The 24300-nt window shown below is 39.1% G+C and overlaps 1 protein-coding gene across 1 annotated transcript in view; it reads left to right on the forward strand.

Annotated features, from left to right (window-relative positions):
• Positions 1-24300, forward strand: part of grik4 (glutamate receptor, ionotropic, kainate 4) — a 305728-nt gene that overhangs the window by 142423 nt on the left and 139005 nt on the right. The window contains exon 4 of the mRNA XM_044354238.1: positions 9654-9787. Within this exon, the coding sequence (XP_044210173.1) occupies positions 9706-9787 (82 nt within the window). The 5' untranslated portion in view covers positions 9654-9705. The remainder of the gene's footprint in view (positions 1-9653; positions 9788-24300) is intronic.

Consider the following 24300-nt stretch of genomic DNA (forward strand, 5'->3'; position numbering starts at 1 on the left):
ACGCTCTCATGTCCACTACGAATGACAGGCACACAGAGAGGGCTGATAAAGATACAGATAGAGCCGGGAAAAAACTTCATGGATTTTTTGATAGTCCACTGTCCCACCGATGTGGCAGCCCACCGGAATTATTCCCCGTATGCCCAGTGGCCAGTACACCACTGATGGTAACATGAAGTTTATTTCAGACACTGTAGCACACGGGAGGCATTTGGTCTCACCTCCTTCTTACATGGCATACAATGAAGTCACCAGTAATATGGGTGGTGTAAGCAGGAACACTAGCAGCATCTGACTTGCCTTTGGTTCAAACTGTCAGTTTTAATGGGCCATTTGCAATTGAATTAGACAACGTTTGATGTATGATTGACAGGTTTGATATTTGGATTGTGTAAACTGTTGCTCTGACAGGCAAGTCAAACAGCTGTCAGACCATCCTTTTCTGTCAATCGTTGATCCTCCTCATCTTGCCCCGTTGACACAGCGCAGACAACCTCACCATCCTGATTGTTAAACCAGGCTAAGACCTCTTATTGTAGTGTCTGACAGGAGTTCTTATTGGATGTGGAGCAGTTTGATTGGGCTAAATAAGAAGCAGAGTCTCTAGGTTTGAATTCATATTAGGGCTGAAATTGTCGAGTTTCTTGATTTATCAGTGAATAATTTGGAATACAGAATGTCTGGATATAATGAAAAATGCCTGTCACAATTTGCCAGAGCCCAAGGTGACATTTTCAAATTGCTTGTTTTGGTCTAAAAAAACAGAGATTGTTTGTCAAATTGCTTGTAAAATGACTTAAACAATTAACAAATAATCAGAATTATTGCCGGCAATTTTTTGTTGATGCTGGACCAATAAATGGATCGATAAATTGACCAATAGTTTCAGCTGTAAGTTATATAATGTTCAAAAGATGTAAGTGCACGAATATGATTCATCAGGTGCAGGTTTAAAAAACAGTTTGCAAAGTGGGACATGCACACTGAGTTTTCAAACACAAAGGTATTCTTTTATAGCTCATGTTTTTTTCTAACACTCCTACATATAACAAGCTAATTATGAGTTGTGACCAGATGTACATAGAAAGAAGTGCAGCAGTTGTTTTCCAGTCTTTGTAATTTGATGTTAATTCACCCTCCACCTGTCATATGATTTCTCCCTTGTGTCTGTTACTGTGTGATTAAGTCAGCAAAGCAAACTTAAGAATAAGCCCAAAAGTGTTTCAACTTCAACTTGAAAAATGTTCAAGTTAGAAAGAATCAAACAGTTGTTTTACTGAATTCTCCCAATATTTTTGTATCTGCTTTTCATAGCCAGCACAATATGGTTTCCACAAACCTGTGAGAAGTGAATCAGGATTCATACCAGAATGGTGTCATGGGATTGCAGAGTCGATTGGTGCTGTTGCCAGATAGTCAACATGATTAATATCTAAGGTCAGCCTTGGTGCCAGCTAGTCAGTCAGCAAGCCAATAGCCCCCATCAGTATGTGTGGGGTGAGGGTCAGAGAAGAAACTGCTGTATTTATAGCCTCCTACACCTCTTGGAAGTCAGAGCTGTACTTCTTTTATATTAGTTTACTCCTGTGCTGATGTGGATGCCCAACTGAAATAAAACATGGCCACTATATTTGTAAGGCTCCAACAGTGCATCACAACTGGCTGCCAAAACCATGTGCTTTGCAATAATGTGCTAGTAAGGTTTTAATCTCAAGGAGTGTATATGTGTGTGTGTGCCACGATGTGACACACTGACTCCTGCAAACAAAAACTCATTTATCGCAGCAGTTGGATAACTATAATGTGCTTTCTCAAGGTTCTCTTATTTTTCTTGTAAGTTTCTTCTAATACTGAGACGTAAATATATACGACACATGCACTTTTCACACACACACAGACACATACACACAACAAAGGGGGCAGTGGGTTGAGATTTGAGAATGAGATTGGAGAAAAATGGTTATATTGCTTCAGAGTGTCTGTTTTCCTCCATATGCTGTATAAATACAAAGGCCTATTTGTCAAGTATGACACTGATACTTAACAGCATTCTGTGCTGCAAGACTGTGGGTGTTGCCCTGTGGCTTTTTAAAAATGGGATTTAACCAAAAATGATTCTGAGTGTCTGAGTCTATGTGTGTGTCTGAGTGTGTGTGTGTGTGTGTGTGTGTGTGTGTGTGTGTGTGTGTGCGCATTGCTGTGCTTTTGCTGGACCTCCATGGACCAGCCAGTGGAGAAAAGGCATATTAATAATTTGTAACATGGAAGAATTGCAGCATCATTATTGAAAACACTGTAAATGTGTTGTTTTCTTCACACCAAAAAAACATCCTTTATCAGTTCTCCCAATAATTTTCAGCCTTGCATTTAATAGAATTAATGCTAATTCACCAGCCCCCGCATTATTCCTACATAATTATGACCATCTCTAACCCATTTATCTGAGTCTTTTGCATATTGTTAAAGTTCTTTACTTATGACAGCAGCTGCACTAAAACATTCATTTTGAAGATACATTTTGTTTGAGTTCTTTAAAGCTGTGTTAATTGAGTTTTGGCTACTAGGGGGGGAAGAAAAAACCTCAAAAGAAGCTTTGGCTTGGTTATAGCCAGTGTGTTAACAACCAGTTGATCACTTACACATCCAGCGGAAATGGAGCAACATTATTATCACATTTTCTGTAAATGCTGAACACGGGTTCAAATGCATTGTGTCTTTTCTGTATTATTCCCCTCAGTTCTTGGACTCCTCCACTGTATATTGTCAAAGTCTAATAAACTCTTTAAAGGGAGTGTCTTTCTCTCCTTCTTCTGAATGAAGAAATTATAGTGTGCAGTCTATATTATGCTGCATACTAGATCTCACTGTTTTTAAAACCTTGTTCAGAACGGCTGGGATTACACTGCAGGCCCCTTTTCTGATTTCATCTCACCATCTCAGTCTGTGCTGGCTTTTCTGCGAGCAAAGAAACAAAAGGAAAGTCACAATAGCTGGCATTTTATTTCACAATCCTCAGCCTATTCAGTATTCAGGAGAGGCTTATACTGAAAATGCAATGGGTACCACTCTATACAGTATGATTGCCTCTCTGTCTACCTATTCACGCCAGCTCAGAGTAAAAGAAATCTCAGCCATTGTTCTCTTCATTCTACAATCCAGTCTGTGCAGTGGGACTTTAGAGTTGTTGTAGATTCTGAGGCTCAGGAAGAATCATCACAGAATTGTATTGTCATGTTTTAGTGTCATCAGGACTAAAAATATCTATAAATACCGCAGCAGTTTCTAGTCCAAATGTAGCATGTTTGTTGGGATACAAAGTACATCAGACATGAAGGGAGTGAGTTTAAACAGGAAGGCCTCTTGAGACAGAGAGTCTAAAGAAAACCGAGAGAGAAGAGGAGACCTGAAGACTCTGATTGAGTTTCTTCGTACGCACATCTGCATAACACAGGAAAAAAGTTCAGTGAAACTTAAGTTAAAAGGCAAGGAAATTAAATAAATAAATCAAACAGGCTCCTTGAGTTGGCACTTTGTTGGTTTGCAACATGAAGGCTCTATACTGACAAAGATTTGAAATTTATAGAATGTATTATTTACGCCTGAGGATACCAAGGTACTCCTCTCACTCTTTGCACCACTTGTTTACTTGTCTTTTTGCCTTCTTGGAATCACAGATTTTACTCATTTGTCTCCCAAGTATAACCCTTTTTTTTTTTTTTTTAGATGGGCTGTATTTGTCTTCATTCTTTGTTTGTCTTTTTCGGGTCAGAAGCTGACCTAAAATTGATACCATAGATTTAAGACTCTTTGAAAAACAAGCGCAATCATTCAACTCAATTTTCATTTTAACCTTCTATTGAGTGCACTGGAATTTGTGTTGAACTCTAACACGAATGAGCTGATCTCACTGAAGAGTCATTAGTGTTACAGATTGCATTGACTGCCAGTCTAAAGTCTGCAAAGGGTTTGTCTCTACTCATTGGTGATGAAGCCTGTGCAGGCTGCTGCTACGTATCTGAGCTACGATTGACATTGATTTGCCATAGATACTTTCAAGGATGTCACATCAGCTTTGTGTATGTTTTTTTTCACTTACTATTGCAGTGAATGAAACGGTGTCCTGTTTGTAGAAGCAGTAAAGCTTTCAACTTCTGTGATATCCATCAAACGTGACGCAGCTCTGTATGCTGGGAAACAAGTTAGATTCGTCAAATCTTTCCTGTACTGCCGTACTAAAACATGTATTCTTGGTTATCAGTTGTTAGTTCTATTAAGCGTTTTACACTGTTTAAAACATGCTGCTCTAGAGTCAGGCTAATTGAACAATAAGGCACAGTAATCCTCCTGTGTGCATAACGATATAAGCTGCAAGGAATTTTCAGTACTCAATTAATTTTAGAACAGACCTCTCATTTGATGCTGTTTTTTGGTTTCTCTCCCCTTCTTAGGACCTCGGGGGAAGACTTTTGACAGCTGTTATTTGTATAGTTTTCCTACGAAAGCTTTCTGAAATGATCTTGATGTGTTGACAGCCCTATCCAACTGTTCCCCAGGGCTCTCCTGAGCAGTAACTCAGTAAGGTAGTCTGAGGACTCACAGGATCTGTGTTATTGCCCATCACGGGCAGTGAGCCGCTGAACGCTACCTACACACCAGCAAAATAAACCGTAGGCAGATGAAGTGAACTTGACATAAAAAACTTATTTCCCATGGTTGGTTCTTGGTGTTCACATTGCAGAGGTTGAGGATTTGGTTTCCTCTGACCAACATGGAGTATTAATGCTGAAACAGTTTCCATGGCCACAGAAAATGTTACTAGTTTATTTTATTCCTTTAAGTTCCTTTACATTTACTGCACTTAAGTTACCTTTAGTGCAGTAAAAAAAAAAACATGCAATAGCAGCCTGAGTGAATATTTTCAGAGTGTAGAGAGGGTTACAGACATAAACACACACCCACAGAGATGCATAGCATGATAATCACAGAGTGTTGCCACTGGCTCATATGCTTTTCACACTTACTTACAGACACTTTCCTGGGAGTTGCTATAAAGGGCAGAGTGCACTTCTTCACTTCCCCGTCTAGCAATACAGATTTAAATTGGTAGCTGTGAACCAAAAGGCAGAGTGCTGATAATGTTATGCTGACAAAATATACCATCCAAAGGAACTACTGTACACGGCAGACTTTTTCCATGATGATCCATCGCGTAGGATGCTAGCTGTAATGCATTTGGTCCATTTATTACGTGGATTCCTTCAATGGACTTGACTGACAATGAGGAAATATATTGCCCTGACAGACAAGCAATTCAAGAGATGTAGGGAGATGTGCTGTCATGTTGTTCATATTATAGTAACTTACATTAAAAAAAAGGGTTTTTATGCAGAGCATATGACGTCATCTGTAATCCCACTCTGCTGCTGAGATTCTTATCGAGCAGAAACAGAGAGAGACGGAGAGTGACAAAGAACATTTTATCCTACATGGGATACAAGTGCGCAGAAGTACACACTAAAATATGTGAGGAAACAAAACCAAACAAGAAAACAGTACAATCTTCCCCCTGGGAGGCTGAACTCCTCTGTTCTGTCTGCTGTCTTGTAAGTAAACATCCTCAGCATTGCGACAAGCTGCCAACGGTTCTTGCAAGACCTCCACTGGGTCTTCAGACCCCACTCTTTGATTTTTGTTCTTTTGTGAAGTCCACATGGTCGGCTGAGACACTCCAAGTAAACACTCACCCCCAAACCCAGAAACCACCTACTACTCTACAGAGAAATGTGGTAACATTTCTGAAATTTTCAAGCAGGTGCAAACACAAAAACAGTGGACTTCCTGTGGATGAAAATGACATTGAGGCTGCTTTCACACCTCTGCTGGCTTTGTGCCTGCAAAAAAATAGAAGCTAGTCTATTCAGTCTTGCTTCACTAATCTGGCTGTCTGCTCTCTTCACAGGTGTACTGTCTGACATTTGCACGCTTTGTCCTCCATGCATCTAACAGACCACACTGGCTCACTATATTTGGGAGTCTAAAGAGGTTCTTTGTTTTTCAAGTCTTTTTAAAAGTTCCAGTCTACTTTCCAGTAGAATACAGTCACTCTGGTTGCATTATCTTGGCACTGACCTCTCTCGCCTTCTCTAAAACGGTGTACCTTGCTTAGGAACATAAAGTGAAGACATTGCCCTCTATCTCTACTTACCAGAACCACACAATCATTCACTACCTTGATGATGGATTAAATAAGAAAGCCTAACCTTGATGAAAAGGGAAAAGTGATTGTATTTATCAAGCATCTCAGAATCATTTCCAAAGTCGTGATGAGTTTAACTAGAACTAAAAATACCTCTAAAGATGACCTCAAGACTTTTTTATGACGCTTTCATCAAGAAGTAAATGTCTTTATTTGAGCGTGATTTACATTACTGTTTTACAGATTTACAATCATAGTCGTATTGTAACATTAACGGTTACGTCTCGTGGTTTTCCTCAGTTGTTCTGGTGTGCAATCAAACAGAATAGTAACAAAATAATCAAGACTGCAAGACTAAACAACATATAGTTTAATGCAGCAAAAATGAAACGAAATACAGAAAAGTGTTACTTTATAATAGGTGATGGATGCATTTTCAGTGCTGTCTGATAGTGGGATACATGAGCTTCAAGTCAAGTCCATCTTTAATTGTATAGCCCAATATCACAAATTTACCTCAAGGGGCTTTACAGTCTGTACAGCAAAACGACATCCTCTATTTTTGACCCTTGATTCAGATAAGGTTACTCCTTTTATCTTAATCTTCAGATATCTTTTTATAGTGGGGGGAAATTATTGAACATGTTTGTTGGAGTTTTGAGGTGCAATTAATACAATCACAGCTGGTACCAAATCAGCACTGTTGTATCTCTATTTCCATGTTTTTAATTAAGCATGAAAGGAAATATCTCTGCGGTGTGGAGCCAGGGTTTATAGGTGGAGCAGGACAAAATCAGTCAAAAAAAGTTTCAATCCAATCTTCGTTTTTGAAGAATTTCCTTCTTATAAATTAAAAGTGAGACGTATTCCCACACCTGGAATATGTGCACATGTTTGTCCTATCATTATCCACCTGCTGGGAACCTCTAATAGCTTTCCAGCCCTTATAACTCTAGGGAGAGATACTGTAGGAACATTTTTTTAGGTTGAGAGACTTAATAAAATGCTTTTACTCCTAAGCCTAAAAGTAGGACCAGTTACATGTATCCATCATGAGTAGAATTATGGGTCAATTAGGACTGATTTCCTTCTTTGAAACCTTTGATAAATACAGACCCAACTTTACACTGTACTTAAACTGCTCCCATGACAAAGAACATAATGTCCCCACTCCAAAGGCCCCAATGTGCCTCATTATCCTCACTGCTGTAGGTCTCTTGAAGGAGAACTATAACTAACTTCTTTCTGATTTATCACCTCTGCAACTACAGGTCTGCTCAGTTTTCCTCTCTAACTATAATGTTTAAAGACCCTATCCTTAAACTCACAGTATGAAGAGACAGAAGAAACACAAGAGTCAAACTGACATACTTGACACATGATCATTTTAATAACTTTGACATATTGCGCTCTCTGTGACATTGGTCGATATTTTAGGCTTAGATGCCCTCTTCAAAGCATTGACATGTTTTTGTTTTTTTGGAGCTAACCCTCTATGTTTTGTCCAGAAGAGCGTGAAGTATGTTTGTTTTTTTAAATTTGGAAGAGCACAACTGTAACAGTTGCCCAGCTGCCTTGGGCAACGGGAGTTGGACCGCTATCAACCATTTGTGAAGTCTGTTTCTCTCTTTTGGTCAGTCACTTTTACCATGTCAAAAAAAAAAGAAAAACTGCTTTCTGCAGTCTTCTGCCTGTGTGAATGAGAGGCAGCTGTCACATTGATTTAGACACTAGACAAATGATAAACTAGATGAAACAGAGTGTGGAATTAAAAAAGTCAAACAATGACCCATCAGAATCACAGGATAAACCACAACAGATACTGAGACAGCCATACTCAACCAGAGGAGAGGTATGTGGAGAATCAGAGGGCACAGAGGACACCACGCTTCAGAGTATGAACATAGCAAACAGAGTCCACAGCCTCATTCATATATAACAGATACATATGACAGGTTGTCATAACCAGCTTGCTCCCCATCCATAAGGCAGACATTACAGTTTCAAAGCCAGTGAGATGTACATTTACTACATGCTTGAAAGGATTTTATTTTTCTACCTCCACATATACAGTAGAGCAGTGGCATCTTCAATACTGGACACGTAGCTTGTGACTGGGAGGTTACCAGTTTGATCCCTAAAATGGCAGCATTAATCTGTGTGGGGGAAGCTCAATGGTCAACAGTTGTGAGTATAAAAGAGAGGGTTGCTGTACAAGAACATTCATACTCAGGTCAAACTATCCTGGTTTAAATAAAGGTTAAATAACAAAAGAAGAAGGCTGCACACTTACACTCTACACAGGTTTGTGGTGAAAGCAGCATGTCATCAGTGCGTTGTATTGTTTTGGGCTCACCTGCATTTTGTCAGTGCTCAGAACGCATTACACAATAAGCGTAGTTATGTGCATGAAACTGAAGAAAATTACTTGAAAATGTGATGAAACGTGAGCTGTTACACAGCCTGTGTAGACAGCTATGTTGATTAAAATAGAAGTGTAGCTTTTCCATTAGACACGCGTGAGACAGATGACTGAAAAACACAGCTGATACGCATTCTGTGTCGACAGGGTGTTGGGTTCAATGCAAGGATTTAAGAATAAAGCAAAGCTCTCTAGACCTTCAATACAGGACAAATGTTTGGGTCAAAGCAGGGCACACCTGTGCTATCTCATGTAAGTCGTAAGTCATTGTAACATTTATTTAATCAGGTAATCTTTTTGCGACAAGATAAATAAAAGCACAGACAGCTTCAGAAACAACAGACATTACTAAATAGATTCAAGATTAATGTTTTAAATTGGCCTGTGAGATGAGACATTTAAGTTTTAAAATCTTCTGCAATTCATTCCATTTATAATGTGCAAAATAGTGGAACACAGTCTTCCTGAGTTCAGTATTTATGCAAAGGGTAACTGGAGTTAAATAGTCCTTAGATGTGGTCTGGTGAGCAGCGGTTTTGATTTTAAGAAGATTAAATCAATAAGAATGATAGTGAGGACCAGCCTACTTTTTTTCATATAGTACACAGTGATGTGTGCGATATTAGACTCTAATGAAATGCACAATGATAAACTGCTTTTAACAGTTTAAAGGTAGAGCGAGCAGCACAAGAATAAAACAGTAGTCAAACACAGACATTATGGTTGACTGTACATTAATTTTCCTGTCCTCAAGACTAGACAAGGAAAATGTTTCCATCTCTGACACAAACAACAAAAAATAGACACACAAACTCACTCTTAACTAATCATGCAGGAACAAACAACCGCAAAGGGGGAGCAGCACAAAGCAGTTTCACACTCTCATTAACAGTTTCCCAGCATGCAAAGAGAGAGAAAGAGAGGAAGTACTGTTTGTCTGCAGGTTTATCAGTTTGCTGAACTGCTTTGGCTTGTCTGTCCTTGGTGATGATGGTTGATGTATAAAAAGTATGCTCTCCTCTGTATATTTTTCAGGTGGCTGTGACAGGGGCACCCCCGGGGCAGGACCCATGAGGAGTCATAGAAGATGCTCACAGCCTGGGCGCTTCTGCTCTTCTTAGCCATGTGGGTGAGAAGCACCTCTGGTGGCCCGCTCTCCTTCAGAATAGGTAAATCATACAACTAAATCTACAATCTTGTAACGGTTAAAAGCTGCTTTATACACATGTTGACCCTGGACGTCTTCTTTCTTGTTGGTTTAGAGACGTTACAACACACATTTGCATACCACATATATAAACGGATTTTCTTTTTCATATTAATTGAAAAATCAGTGAATAAATTAATTTCATTTTTTTTTAATTATCGAGCTTGAGTTGAAATGAAATTACTGAGTAGAAATGTCAGCTCAAATTGATAGTTCAACCAGAATTTCACAGCCTCTCAAACTGGCTGAGGAAATTCAATCAAAAGTGTTGAGAAGAACTCATGTTTCCTCAGTCACACATTGCTTGAGGTATCAACAGGCTAAAAAATTCATGTGTAGATATGACAGAGTCCTAATTGGCTCTGAAATACTCCCAAACCTAGACAAAAAAATATCCACATTTGCTCTTTTGCAGTGTTGCAGAGAAAAGTCATAGAGAGGTCTGTGCAGAAAGTTTTATCATCTTAGGCTATACCGCAATACACCATAGACATTTTTAACACACAGCTGGAGATTTTAATTGTTATTATATAACTGAAAATAGATACAGAAGTTTCATGATGTACTGTACAGACTTTTTACTGTATATTCATTCATATACAATGGCACAGCTTTGTCTGTAATTGAAGCCATAATAAGCTGAAAACAACCTGTTACATGTTACTTAATAGGGGTTTGCCATATCATACCCATATCGTTCATGATAATATCATTATGATTTTTAATATGATAAAAAAAATCATATCCTGATAATGGCAATATTCCAACTTGTTGTCGTCAATGACATCATACTGTTACGCACAGCAACAACAAGTAACATTGCTAACCCACATGTTGAGTTTTCACACACTATTATGAATTTTACCTGAAACCCACATTTAAATGACATATTATAGCCCCTCAATTATTAAGTTCTGCGTTACCACTTAACTATTCTAAATACATCATTCCCAGCTCAATCAAGTCATTTCCAGCTCAATCAATGACTGTGTAATGCCAGCTGCTTGAACAGTCCAAATAAAAGCTCAAAGCTCAAAGTTGAGCAGAACTCACTGTGATATTCTGGTTCTGGAAAAGGTGATCGGCGGACCAAAACTGTATTTGAGAGGGCATGGTTCAAAAGTCTCATAACCTGCCAGAGTGTGTTGATAACCATTGGGAGTTGTTTCTCCTTGTTATTATTCTCCTACAGTCAGCAGGTCTCTGACACCTTGTCACTAGCTCCTTGTCTACCAAAAGTTTGACTGACTGTCTCTTTATGTATGTATAGATCCTTCGTATTAGGTGGGAAACTGTGTGTGTGTGTGTATTTATGTATGTATGTGTATATATATATATAATATACATACTGTATAGAAACCGATGGGGAGGTAGGGCTAAAGAATGAGATTGATTCTACAGCTCACAGTCTGTACTCCCATCGTGCTCTCTCAGTGGCTGGCTTTAAATTTATACTGTAGCACGGTTGTCAACTTTCAGGAACAGCCAAGAGTAAGATTTGTTTTCGGGGTAGAGGGGTGGAAGTCAATAACACAAAGCCCCACACAAATCCCCACGTGGTTATTGTAAGGCTATGAACCGTGGATTAAAATTGTGGATGTTTTTTGAGTTGGAGCAGAAGTACAGTTTTAATAGCAGAAAATAAGACTAAAACTATTGATAACACATATTTTTTTCTTTGTCCTTTCTGGTGTTATGCATTTAGTTCTTCACATAATGAAAGTCTCAGTCATACAAGCTCACGTATGCATATTGTAACTTTAATGCAGACCTCCTCTGATCTTTCCATCCTTCTCCCTTTACTTCTCCAACTGTGTGAGAGAAATGATCCTTTTTATCCTCCCGTATTTTGAAAATTGACAAAATTGAGTCAGTTGAAATGTCGTCTTTGAACAGTATGAACATTTCTTATTTTTGAACAAGACATTTTTTGTAATCACAAAGTTTCTCCTCTGTCTGCTCCCTGCCTCACATCTCTGCTAGTGCACAGCTTGATATGCAGAATTTTTTTTTGGGTCGTTTGGCATATGATGCCCCAAACCATTTTCTATATTTTGAAAACAACACGACTTCAGAGTTTACTGTATCAACACAACCAAGAACAAATTATTTCTTTGTGTGAATATTGTTCAATAAATGTCTCGCAGGCCGATGTCTTTGCTTTCTCTCTGCCTTCTTTTCCCCACTGCACCTTATTGTACAGAGGTGCCTCCACTGCGATGGTAGTTAATGTTTCTCTCAGTCATGTTGCATCGTTGATGGATAATTAGGTGGTTGGCCTGTTTTTCCCCCTTCCTCTAATGTCATCTGTGCACAGCGCCAGTCGCTTTGCCAGTGTACTGTCACTATGTGTTTGCATGTGCTCTGCCTCTGTGTGTGTGTGTGTGTGTGTGTGTGTGTGTGTGTGTGTGTGTGTGTGTGTGTGTGCGCGTGTGTGTTTATACACAGTACAAGGCACAAACATGCACAAGCACAGACACAGACATACACATTTCGAAGCACACCAAGGCATGCAAACAAACACATACCCCCAAACGCCACCACAAACTCCCTGCCATTTGCGCTCCAGGAGATGGTATTTAACATGGCTGTCCCTCGAGCCCTGCCTGGCTGGCATAATGTCACTGTCTGGCCTTCTCTCAATGTATCAGGGCCAAAAACAACCTCACGCCCCTGCCACATTTCCCGCCAGAACCAGCCAGCAGCCAGCAGCCGGCAGCCAGCAGCTAGCAGCCAGCAGCAAGCTCAGTGTAGGTGAACTGAGGAACTTCTCTTTGTCTCTGCTGTGTTGTTGGCAAATCCAGTGGATAAAATGGACATTTGTTTGCAAATAAGATAGGCCAGAGGATGGTATGTACAGTAGGTCTACATGTCATCTGATGGACCTTCTGATTGGGATGTTTAGTGACTTTTATGACATATGGCATTTTACTACAGCCATGGAATGATGTGTAAGTTGCAGTGTTGTAGAAATTATTGTCGAGCAATAGATGAATTAAAGTGATATTGACATTAGAAAGTAAAAGTAATTGAATTCACTTCAGTATTGCCTCTAATAAGCAACACCGCACAGACACGTGAATTGCAAACCAATCATGAATAGCATATTTTTGTAGACTATTTGTCTAGGAGAAAACAAATATGAAATGTTAATACAGTATATCAGGAAACATCGATTCACAAAAGACTAAAATGTTGAGAAGACCTTGTTATTAATTCAGACCTTTGACTACACAAGTAAAACATTTAAACAAGAAGAAATACTGCATAATAGTACATGAAAATCCGTGTTCACAACCATATGGTGCAGCTTGTTGTTGTGGGTGGTATTCCCCCATTAGTTAAGTGAAAGAGCGTCTGCTGTCTGATTTCATCCAGCCAATAAGCTGCTTCTTATGTTAATTTAGAGAAATCGTCTTCCACACATACACACATAATCACCACCATAAGCTGATGTCTGTCTTTGTTAATACAAGGAGGGAAAATCAGCAAAACATAGTCCAGAGAACTACAGATCCTTCATTAGTGCTACATTAGAAGTGGCATATTATCAGCATCTTTATTACTGATGCATTAACCTGTAAGCAGAATTTTATTGCTGTCAAAGTGGAGCTAATATCAACAGATTTATGTACTGTTGGGTATTTTAATTTATAACTGCGTCATACTTTAGAAATTGTTGTTTGATATGTAAAGTCTTTATCTGAAAAGAAAACTAGTGACTCTTGCTGTGAAATAAATGTAATTGAGTAACAAATGTAGTGGAATAGAGGTATAAAGTGGCATAAAATTGAAATAAAAAGTAAGGTACAAGTATCTCAAAGTTTAATACATGAGTAAATGTACTTAGTTACATCTCACCACTGTTTATAGCCCCTGTTGATATTATTTTTATGCAAATAATAGAAGATTATATCAATAATCTGAAGTGAGAACTAAGGTTTTGCATTTTTTATGCACGAAATTGTTACATTTCATTGCCTTCTTAGCATCAACAACAGCTGAAGGTGACAGTAGATATGAGGATGTGGCAGAAAAATTCAAAATAAGTGAAGTGAGTGTTTGTATTCATCAGTGTAGCTCTCGACAGACAGGTAGAAGATGTATCTCCTGTTTATTAAAAACTCCAGACACTCACATCAGGTTTTTCTTATCGCTCTGAAGCCCACAGAACGTTTCCTTGCATTGGTCTTCACCACAGGGAACATAAAATTTTGCTGTTGGCACCCACTGGGTGTCGGCTCACTCAAGTGCTGTGAAATTACCTCAGCAGATATCCTTTATCCTAAACTTAAATGTGATGTGCTCTCTGTTATACTGAAAAGAATTAGGCTTTGGATTTAATACTCACAGTATGTGGTCCCTTTTCAAACCAGAGAACAGGATTAATGTTAATTGTCTTAGAAATTTGCTGGAATATTTCTAACACCAACATTAAAATAAACAACAGAATTTAGATCATATGAGCTAGAATAGAGTGACAGTACAAGCTCTGCTCCAGGACATAGGACATAGGACATATTCCATAATCTTTAAAAAAAGTGGGGGAGGTTCCTGAATATTTATGTATGCATAAATCAATGTCTGTTTCAATTGTGTGCATGTAATTCTACTATTAAATTGATCCATATGTAGTTTGTTCCATAGATTAATGGATCTAATTTTAAGGCATGTATATATTTATGCAAAAGGCAGCAGGGGAATATATTTAAAAAAAAACTATTTTACTGCCACTGACATTTATTTTAAAAAAAACCCACTTTTCTTATTATTAGGACCGCAGGGATATCTTGAGAGCCAGGCTGTCTGTGTTTGTTGATTTTATTTTCCCATTTATTCATTAATTTTTTAGTTTCTCGGTCTCGTCAGGGCCATAGTTACAACAGGATGGGCAGGCCAGCCCATCCGTTATTTTCCCCAGCAACTTCCTTCAGCTCTCTGATCTAAGTGATCCCCAAGTGCTCACAGGCCAGCTGGGAGATGTAATCCCTCCAGCATGTCCTGGGTCTGCCCCATGGTCTCCTCCCAGTCGTACACCTCCGTAGGGAGATGCCCAGGGACATCCTTAACAGATGGCTGAACCTCGTCAACTTGCTCTTTGCAACGTGAAGAAGCAATATTCCCGGTCATCTCAAATTGCTACCCCAACCATATAGAGATATACTTCTTTTGTTTTTTTAATCTCTTTCTTGAAGTCACTCCCCAAATCTTGTGATGTTAGATAGAGTAGATAGAGGATAAAGTTTGCTTTACTACAGATGGTCCCATCTCTCACATGTATGCTCCATCAACTTCATTAAAAAAAACAACTGACCATGGACTGTTAAGGTCATTAAATTTCCTCTGATACAATGATACAATAATCTTACATTTACTGCTATACAGTATGCCTTTGCTAAACCATGGCCAAAACAACCTTTGTTTTTGTGTTACATGATGTTCACATTTATAATGTCACCTTGTGATTTTGTCTGCATATAATAGAAATGGCTTGTACGATCCTGGCATTTAAACTTTCATCAGATTTCCCGTACATCTAAGTATGCTTAGAAATGTCAGAAGGCATTTTAAAATTGCTCAATTTCGAATGTGGTGTTTATATTATCCATCAATTCAAAACAAAACAGCTCTCAAAAGATCCTTGTGTAATTGCTTCTCTACCAGCTTGGAAAGGAAATATCATGTAAGATAGACTCTGTTAAACATTTTATTAGTTTTTAAATGTAAAATTGGCAGTACAATAGCATTTCAGTGTCACACTTTCATTGACATCCTTTGGTACATGCATGTGATTCCTGTCAGTACCAAAGGATACATTGATTTTTTATTTTATTTTTTTTTTTTTTGGTACATTGATTTCTTTCACACTAAGTCAAATAAGGATACTGTCAACATTAGCATGTACTGTATCATTCATAGTATACGGTATATTATCTATAATTATTATTAATAGTAATATATTTGGAATTGCTCCTTTGGAGAAAACAGCTGGATTTTGGTAGTCAGCATTATTTCAAATGTTACATCTGACAAATAACAGCATGTTGATGTCTGTTGATTAATTATGTACTTAATGAAGTATGCATTAGTCCAGGCAGGACACACAATTCATGTCATCAGCTGACAATCAACTGATTTATATAAATAATCTCCAATCAAGTTTTAGACCTCATTAAGACACTCTGACACTTGACTGACATTCTTACTCAAAATAAAACTTCACACTGTTGTATTATAGCTAAACACTGGTGCATACACGTTGTATGAAACCTGCCACCGTACTCACAAACACCACAAGAGTTGCTGCCTGAGGCTTGTTAAACAAAAACTCTCAGATTTCTTTACATTACTTTATAAATCACTTGCAGAGCATCCTGGAGTACTGGGGGAGCAGCAGCCATACTAGCTCCACAGGAAAAAGTCAGACAAATCTTTCTTTGCTTCTTTGCTCCCTTTTTTCACACTCAGTGGGAGAACATGATTGAGGATTCTCAGTGGACTAAATTCAATTGGCTCCACTTTCTCAGTAGCAAAAGCTGTGCCTGCACCGTCTTTACCCAGCCTCTCAAGACTGACATGGCTGGAGCTGTTAGTTGGGGTGGCTTGCAGTTTGTGTTGAGATAGATGTAAAGAAGGCAAACTGTGGTGATCCTGATGTAGTGATTCTCACTGGAGAGAAGCCTTGTCTAGAAAATACACTAGCACTGCATACATTTCCTTTGTGTCTTTATCTTGTAGCTACAGGGGAAGTCCCTGGATAGTCGAATGGTAACAGCACATGCCTCATAAAAGCAATGTCCCTGCTGGTTCGATTCCAGCTGGCTACCTTTGTTGCATGTCTTACCACCTCTCTCTCCACTTGATTACTGTCTGCCTCAACTGTGTTGCTATTTTGGGTGAGAAACACATACAGGTATGCTGTACATCTGGGGGTCAAGACCATTTCAAGGGGTCTCAATACAAATCTAAAGGATCAAAAAATGAAAGCAAAGGAAAAAAGTACCTCTGTTATACAAAATTACTATGTTTTCTGACTTTCTAATTCTTATTTTAGGTTAAACTATGGCAAAGCTATGGCAAAACACTGAAAGTCAAGAAAGGTAGTGGTTACTATTTAAAAAAAGCATGAATTGTTTCAAACTCAGACATGCTATATGCTAATCTGCCATCCTGCTTACTTTTTGTTTTGCTACATGAGGGACCGGCTACTTCCTGGATTGGTATTGAAAGTACTATATGCACTGGATATACATCATGTGCTGCAGAATTGTCTAATAGCAACAAAATTTCTAGGGACACTAAGTTGGTGTGTGTGTGTGCACATGTGAGTGTATGTTCATATGTGTGCATATGTGTCTGTGTGCCCAGGCTCCTTAGGGCATGCAGGGTGGATCAGTGAAATTGAAGCCCACAGGTAGAGTCTAATACTATAATTAGCCCTGCTGAGATAATGCCCACAAGTCAGCAGCACCACACTGTCAATTCCCCTCGGTTCAGCCCCATCCACACTCACAGTGACTTATTAAGACTGGCTGCTAGACCCACCACAGATGAGTCATTGTGCCCTTGCCTCCAGTCAGGTTCATTCTGCCCTCATACTCTCTGACTTCAGTTGGCATCTATGAACTCATTTAACTTACTGTTACTGGAAGAGCACAGAAGATGGCATGTCGGGAGGGGAGGAGAGTAAATAACTGTGAGGGAAGTATCCCGCAATGCTTTGAAATATCCTTTGAATTGTAGCAAAGCCCTTAGTTCCTTGATAGTGAAACTTTCACATTTCATAAAGCAAAGACTGATGTCCAGCTGTGGAGCCATATGAGGAGACTTTATGATTAATCTCCCTGCTTTTAATTACTCAGCCATGAGCTGTGCGAGCCATTAGGTTAATGACACTTATACATGTGTACTCAGAGACCTGATGCTACAGGGCAAATCTTAGCTAAACCCCTTTTTAGATGACCACCTGTTACATGAGCCAACCGCTCAGTTCTCTCAGTGAAAGCTCAGTGAAAGTAGGGGGTACATAACAGAAAGAAAAAGGAGATTAATTATGGAACAGTGTGTTCACCTGGAGGCAACAGTGTTCTTTGTTACAGGATATGTTTCCTCAAAAATCAGTCACCTAATTAGAAGATTCATTTGTTCAGGATTCTTTTGCAGGAAAAGGTGTTTTTAGATTAGAATGGAGCCCATGTACACGCAAAGATAGATCTCAACCTAAGGCACTGACTGAATGAAGGAGAATTTATGATTAATCTCTAAGGTTTTAATTATCAGGGCAGGTGCTGGGACCAATTGTTTAGTTAACTCATTAAGACTGGATGCAATGGCAAACATGAGTTATGTTATGCAATTATGCACACTACTTTGCTCCTGAGCTTACCACATAAATTATTCAGGAAATCTGACAAAGTCACAGTGCACAGTCATGTATAACGTGTGTGTGTGTGTGTGTATGTGTGTGTGTGTGTGTGTGTGTGTGTGTGTGTGTGTGTGTGTGTAGTTTCAATCACACATCCCAACTCACACACACACACCCTCCTGAATTAATGTATCCTCAATGAGATTGATAAAGATAAATTCAAATGAATGTTTGCCCATTTGGCTATGTGTATGTTCACATACATAAGTAGAAATGCCTCCCTTATCCTCAGCCATACACATGAAAACAGTGGTACTTAAATTATTAACAAACTAATTACAAGCTGCAGGGATTGCTGATGTGTTTTGGAGATTCCCTGATGCTGCGATGGAAGGCATGAGTTTAGTTCATATAAAACAGTGAGTGTGAGAATATGAACAGTGTTACTGTATAATTTACTGTACCATGGTGGTGCAGAATGAAGGTCATAACCAGGGCATCGTACAGCAGAATCATCGCTGAAGTTTAAATTGAAAAGAGGTAAATATTCATATAATAAAGTAAATATATGGAGATGTCATATTATTGTTGCATATTACCATATAGCCTATAGATAATCCATTAAATCTTAGTGGTGGCTGCAGATGAATCCTGAATGGTTGGAGTAATGTGATATGGAAGGTGAATAAGAGCACTGTTGCACATTTAAACACCATCAAATGTTATTTTGATTATCAGTTGGAGCCACAACACCAATGGTTTGCATGTATAGTAAAAGTGAGTGATAAAAGCACGATCCCATGCACTAGTGCTACAATGAGAAGTTGCAATATGGGGTGTAGACTGTGTCAGGGATGTGCTGAATCTGTGATCTTGTTTGCCTGATATTTAAACAGAAATTTAACCTTCACACCCTCAAACAAAACTCACACTGCTCTCCTCTCTACTGGATCCATCTGGAATAAAACCTTGATATGCCAGCCTATAAAACCAAAAATGGACCAGCTGTCTCTTCTCACGATCTCTTCTATCCACTGCTAGCCTTCCTCTTACAAAGGTCCTTGAATAATTTTCAAGGTGTCTACTGCTTACTGCTTTACAGATGATATCTACTCATTCATGTTTGCATTGTAAAATGTCAAAATACAGTTATAACAGACAGTTATACACAAGCGTGAAAAATCTATAATGTATCAAGGATTTGATAGAAAAAAAAAATCTTGAAACTCACTACAGAGCATCATGTTTTTGCCCCGGACAGCCTATCTTATCACTAAGATGAAGGAAATCAGTGGGTTTCTTTCATTATCTGTCAGAATATAACCTCAGAAACATATGTGGCACGTTAGAGTAGGTGTTCACACTTGACCAGCATGTCAGCATGTTTGTCAGTATGTTTATTTCATGTCTGTTTTTCCAGATGAGAAACGCTGCTGTAACATTTTATCTCTACCTGAGATGGACATGATCACTTACACATTTATTTCATCCCGCTTCAATGATTCTAACTCCCTTTTCACTTGACATTGTTAGGCAAGTGGACCAGAATACTGCTGCTAGACCGCATCCTTTTTATTCTAGCTCCCTGAGAAATTCAGAATCCAACTGGAGATACTTCTGATTACTTTTAGAGATTGCATGATCAGGCCCCTACCTACATCATTCAGCGATAGCTCTGTTTCCGCTGCGTATTAAGTGTCTATTATGCAATAAATGGCACTTAATACTTTGCTCTGCATTTCGTACAGGAATAAAGAGGGACATTTTTTTTCCTCTGTTTATTTTTATTCATCCCACATTTGCACCTTACAGCGCTGAATCTCCCAGACAAGAACATCAATTTCCTCTTAGCAGCGGCTGTTTTTGTGCCGCAGATCTTGACTCTTCTCATCCATTACAGTCAGTGCATTGTTGAGAGAGCGTTGCTTTTAAGGAGAATTAGAGGAGATGATTTGATTAGTCATGATTGATGCCAACCAAACACTTATTGTAATTTATTCCCCCTGTTCTAAACCATTTTACACCTGCAGCACATGTGCACCGCTGCTGCGCTAACGCCTTTGGTCACAAAATTACTAAAGATATGTTTCCACGGCCGACTGTGCAAGCTCCACAAACGGTGCTTGTGCTTATGCCTTGATTCATGGAAATATAGCTATAAATGCTGAAAATGTTCTCTTCTTTTGCTCCTGTGGAGAGCTATTATCTCCTGGCAGCTAGCGGGGAAAAACAGCTTTTGTTGACTGGGTTTTGATTAGAGCAGAAAAACACAACATCAATGCCAGGTACACACGCACATGCATTTGCTAGTTCATGTATATACAGTATGTAAGCATCAACAAGCAGAGGCATTTACTCTCCCTTTCTCTTTGGCTCTCTCTGTCTGTCTGGATTTTTTTTAAAAATATATTTTTTGGGGCATTTTTTTTAATCCTTTATTAAAGCAACAGTAGAGAATAGACAGGAAACAAGCGGGAGAGAGAGACTAGGAGATGATATGCAACAAGGGTCCACTTGTCGGGATCAAACCGCTGACATTGCAGTTATGTGGTATGTGTCTTAACCAGTGGGCTACCAGTATGCACTCTGTTGGGATATTTTTAACTGTGTTGCCAATAAACTTAACTTTACTGATGTCCTCTCATTTAGCTGCTTGTTACACTGATGCAATGAAATGGTCTTTATGTTCAGATGGCTGCAGCAGTGGAAGCTGCAACACTATGCTCTGTATGTACGTCTCTTCACCACACTGCTTATGAAAAAGCAGAACCTCATCCCTGTATTATTATTTCTTCCCTTTCTATAGTAATGTCTAGTGTGGACAATTAGACAATATATGTATGAAATAGATTGTGATTATTTTACAGTGTGTGCGAAAAGACAGTCACATCATCACACAGTCAAAAGCAACTGCAACTGAGCCATGACGCAGTTTTTAAAATGTTTTCTCAACATTTTATTTACATTACTATTTCACAGCCACTTACGATAAATAACCAAGTTTGAAGTAAAAATTTGACTGTGCTGAAATCTGACATCTAAAATATGTAATGACATGGGGAAATGGGAGATAATGATGGTATTTTACCTAATACTTCGGGTAGGGTAATGCTCAGAGATGATTGTGACAGGATGGCAGGATGATTGTGTGTGATTGTGATGATAATTTTCTGTCAAAATTGGTCAGAATGGTAATAATTCAGAACAAAAGGTCAGAGACGTCTTTAAATCTGTCCTGACTTCCCATCACACCTTGCAGCAGGGTTCAGTGCTTGGCAGGTTCATACATAAATGCAGGCACACACACACACACACACACACACACACACACACAGACAGCCAAGACCATATCTTTTTCTCTATCCTTCTCCCAGCTCTGTTAGTAGGGGGTAAAGAAGATCACAAATGGCTGCCATTACAAGGAACTGTCCCTGTCCAATTCATTCGAGATAAGAAGCTTTGTACACACGTACACACACAATGTACACAATGTCCTTCAGTACAAGAGAGAAGTAAGGCAGAGAAGCATGTACAGGTCTATAGGTCAAATTGATGATAGCCATGCTGAATCTAATGGCATGAGCTTGGATCATCACAGTCGCATTGTATGAGATTTTCTCTATTACAGCAGAAAACACCAGTAATGGCTGAGATTAGAACATTGATGACATATAGCCCGGTGATATAGCCAGGCAGTTTCATTGACCTATCATAGCAATTGTTTTTTCTCTGTCTCACTTTAGTCTCTGAGGGCTGTGAGATGGTGTAGCAGGGGATTTGTATTCTTTCCTTGTGAGGAGTAAATCTTTTTTTCCTCCTTTTTTTATATAGTATTTTTTCAATTGTTTTCCTTTTTTTTTCTCCCAATTTGGAATGGCCTATTCCTCTCCTGCTGTGGTCCTTGTCACTGTTGGCCTGCAGAGGGTTAAGACAGTCAAGTATCTCCTGCAGTGAAACCACCAGCTGCAGCTTTTCACCTGACAGCATGGAGCGTCAGTGAGGTTCATGCTATCCCTCGGGGGCTGATCTTCCTCCATACAGGAGCTCTGACCAACTTGTAAAAATTGCCAGAACAACAACAAGGACATAATCCCTCTCTGGGTCTATGCAGTGGTGGCCGGGTGTTTTAATCCTCAGGGCCACCTGGGTTTCCTGCACAGTATAAATGTGTTATGGGTCAATGTCCCAATACTTTCTGGCACTGTTGTCACAATACTTAACCACTCATATTTGTCACTAATACTAAAAAAGTGTTAATCCTTGATATCCTCTTCAATCCACATTAGGTAGACAAATAGAGAACATTTTTAAAAAAATCAATATTTTTTAAAAGGCTATTCGCTGACTTTAAAAATAAGCAAATTGGTCACCAAGAAAACATGCACCTTACAGCATATTAGTCCCCGTAGGCAATCTCGAATATATCCAGGTGGTGAATTTGCACACTGATTTGGTTCCTGTGCCCTGGTGTCAAACGCCTTTCTTATTTCATCCATCCATGTTATACCTGCATGAGCAAATTATACACACACACACACACACACATACACATATGGAGGCCTCTCTTTCACGGCAGATATACACACTTCTCCCTTGACAGCCCATTCTGCCAGTTCCTCTCCATTATGCCACATCTTTGATCACAGCTCACAGTGAGGAGTTTGGCGAGTCCTCAGAGCCCCCCTCCCCAGCTGTTGCCAGGCCCTCTGCCATTACAATTGGTTGGCACAGCCATCGGCAGCTGTCACCCTTGCCTTGAGCACTACCTCTGGCTATACAGATGCCTCATGTGTGTACATATGTGTGCATGTGCATCTACCTGTGACTGTGTGTTTATGTCCACTCACCTGCACACCTTCATGCCTGCTGTTTTATTTGAAATTCATTGCCATGTGTTAATGGGTAATTTCTCTCCGGGAGGTGAGGGACGGCTACTAGCCTAATGGCTAACTAACCCTGGGAGGGACTTGTAGTTGGCTTGTTCCCAACTCCGGGTAGTCCTCACATCCAGATATGTGTCTGGTTGTTGGAGCACAAGCAATGTCAGAGCTTACCAGTCACAATTTGCTCACAGTTTTCTGTTATTTACTTGTGATGTGTTTCATTGTTGTTTATTGCAGTGATTCTACTCATGCAGGTTGGACTGATCAGTGAGATGGAAGGAGAGAATCCAGGCACGACTGAGAAACAACCTGTAGTTTCTTTAAGACAACAACATATTTTTTCTCCATACCAATCATCCTCTCCTTCCATGTTGTAGTGTGAATGGTCCTCAGTTATCTGTGCTTCAGTGAATGTTGCCTATTTACAACATTCAGGTCAGTTTATATTTATATTGTACATTAATAAGAAAAAGCTCATATTTAAAGCAGATGATCAAAAGATGTGGAAACTCAACAGGCAATAGGAAATCAGTGGAGGCTGGTTTTAAAATAGCATCAATATTAAAAATCACAAGAGCAACAAAAACATGAATGAGGCCCCAGACGGCTTTAAAGCAGCCAGGAAAAAGACAAACATTGGGCTTCATGCAAGAAACACTCGTGCAAACAGATTCACTCTTAAGATGCACATACCAGTGATTTCAGAACATTTGTGGCATTCATCAATTTTCTTGTACTTGGAATTTTATGTTAGGTACAAACAAAATGTACAAGTGGTCCAGACCTGTCATACGAGACCTGAAGAGATAGTCTCTGCCTTTCTTCACATGGGAGAAACACTTGTTTGACTTACAATTATAATGTCCTACTCTGAATTAATTTGGAGTTTAAATATGAATAAAATTAACTAATATATATATATACACATATCATCATCATCATGGTTGCCAATTTACTGAAAAGTTTTTATATTTTATGATTTTTATTGGCGCCCGCAGCAATTTCTAAATTTCAGTAGTAGCCAGAAAACTTCTCTCACTCTAACAGCTGCCTCTGTGTCTCTCTGCAGGTCTGTGTCCAGTATCATGTTGTGTTGCAGCTGACAATGTAACATCACCTACTGTAGACTATAATATTCTCTCCTCTAATATCCCTGTGACTGTCACATCCCTTCACCGCCTCCCATCACAGACCGCTTTGCTTTAGAAAGATGTTTTTTAGCATCTA

Source organism: Thunnus albacares, chromosome 6 (assembly GCF_914725855.1).
Source record: "Thunnus albacares chromosome 6, fThuAlb1.1, whole genome shotgun sequence".
Lineage (NCBI taxonomy): Eukaryota > Metazoa > Chordata > Actinopteri > Scombriformes > Scombridae > Thunnus > Thunnus albacares.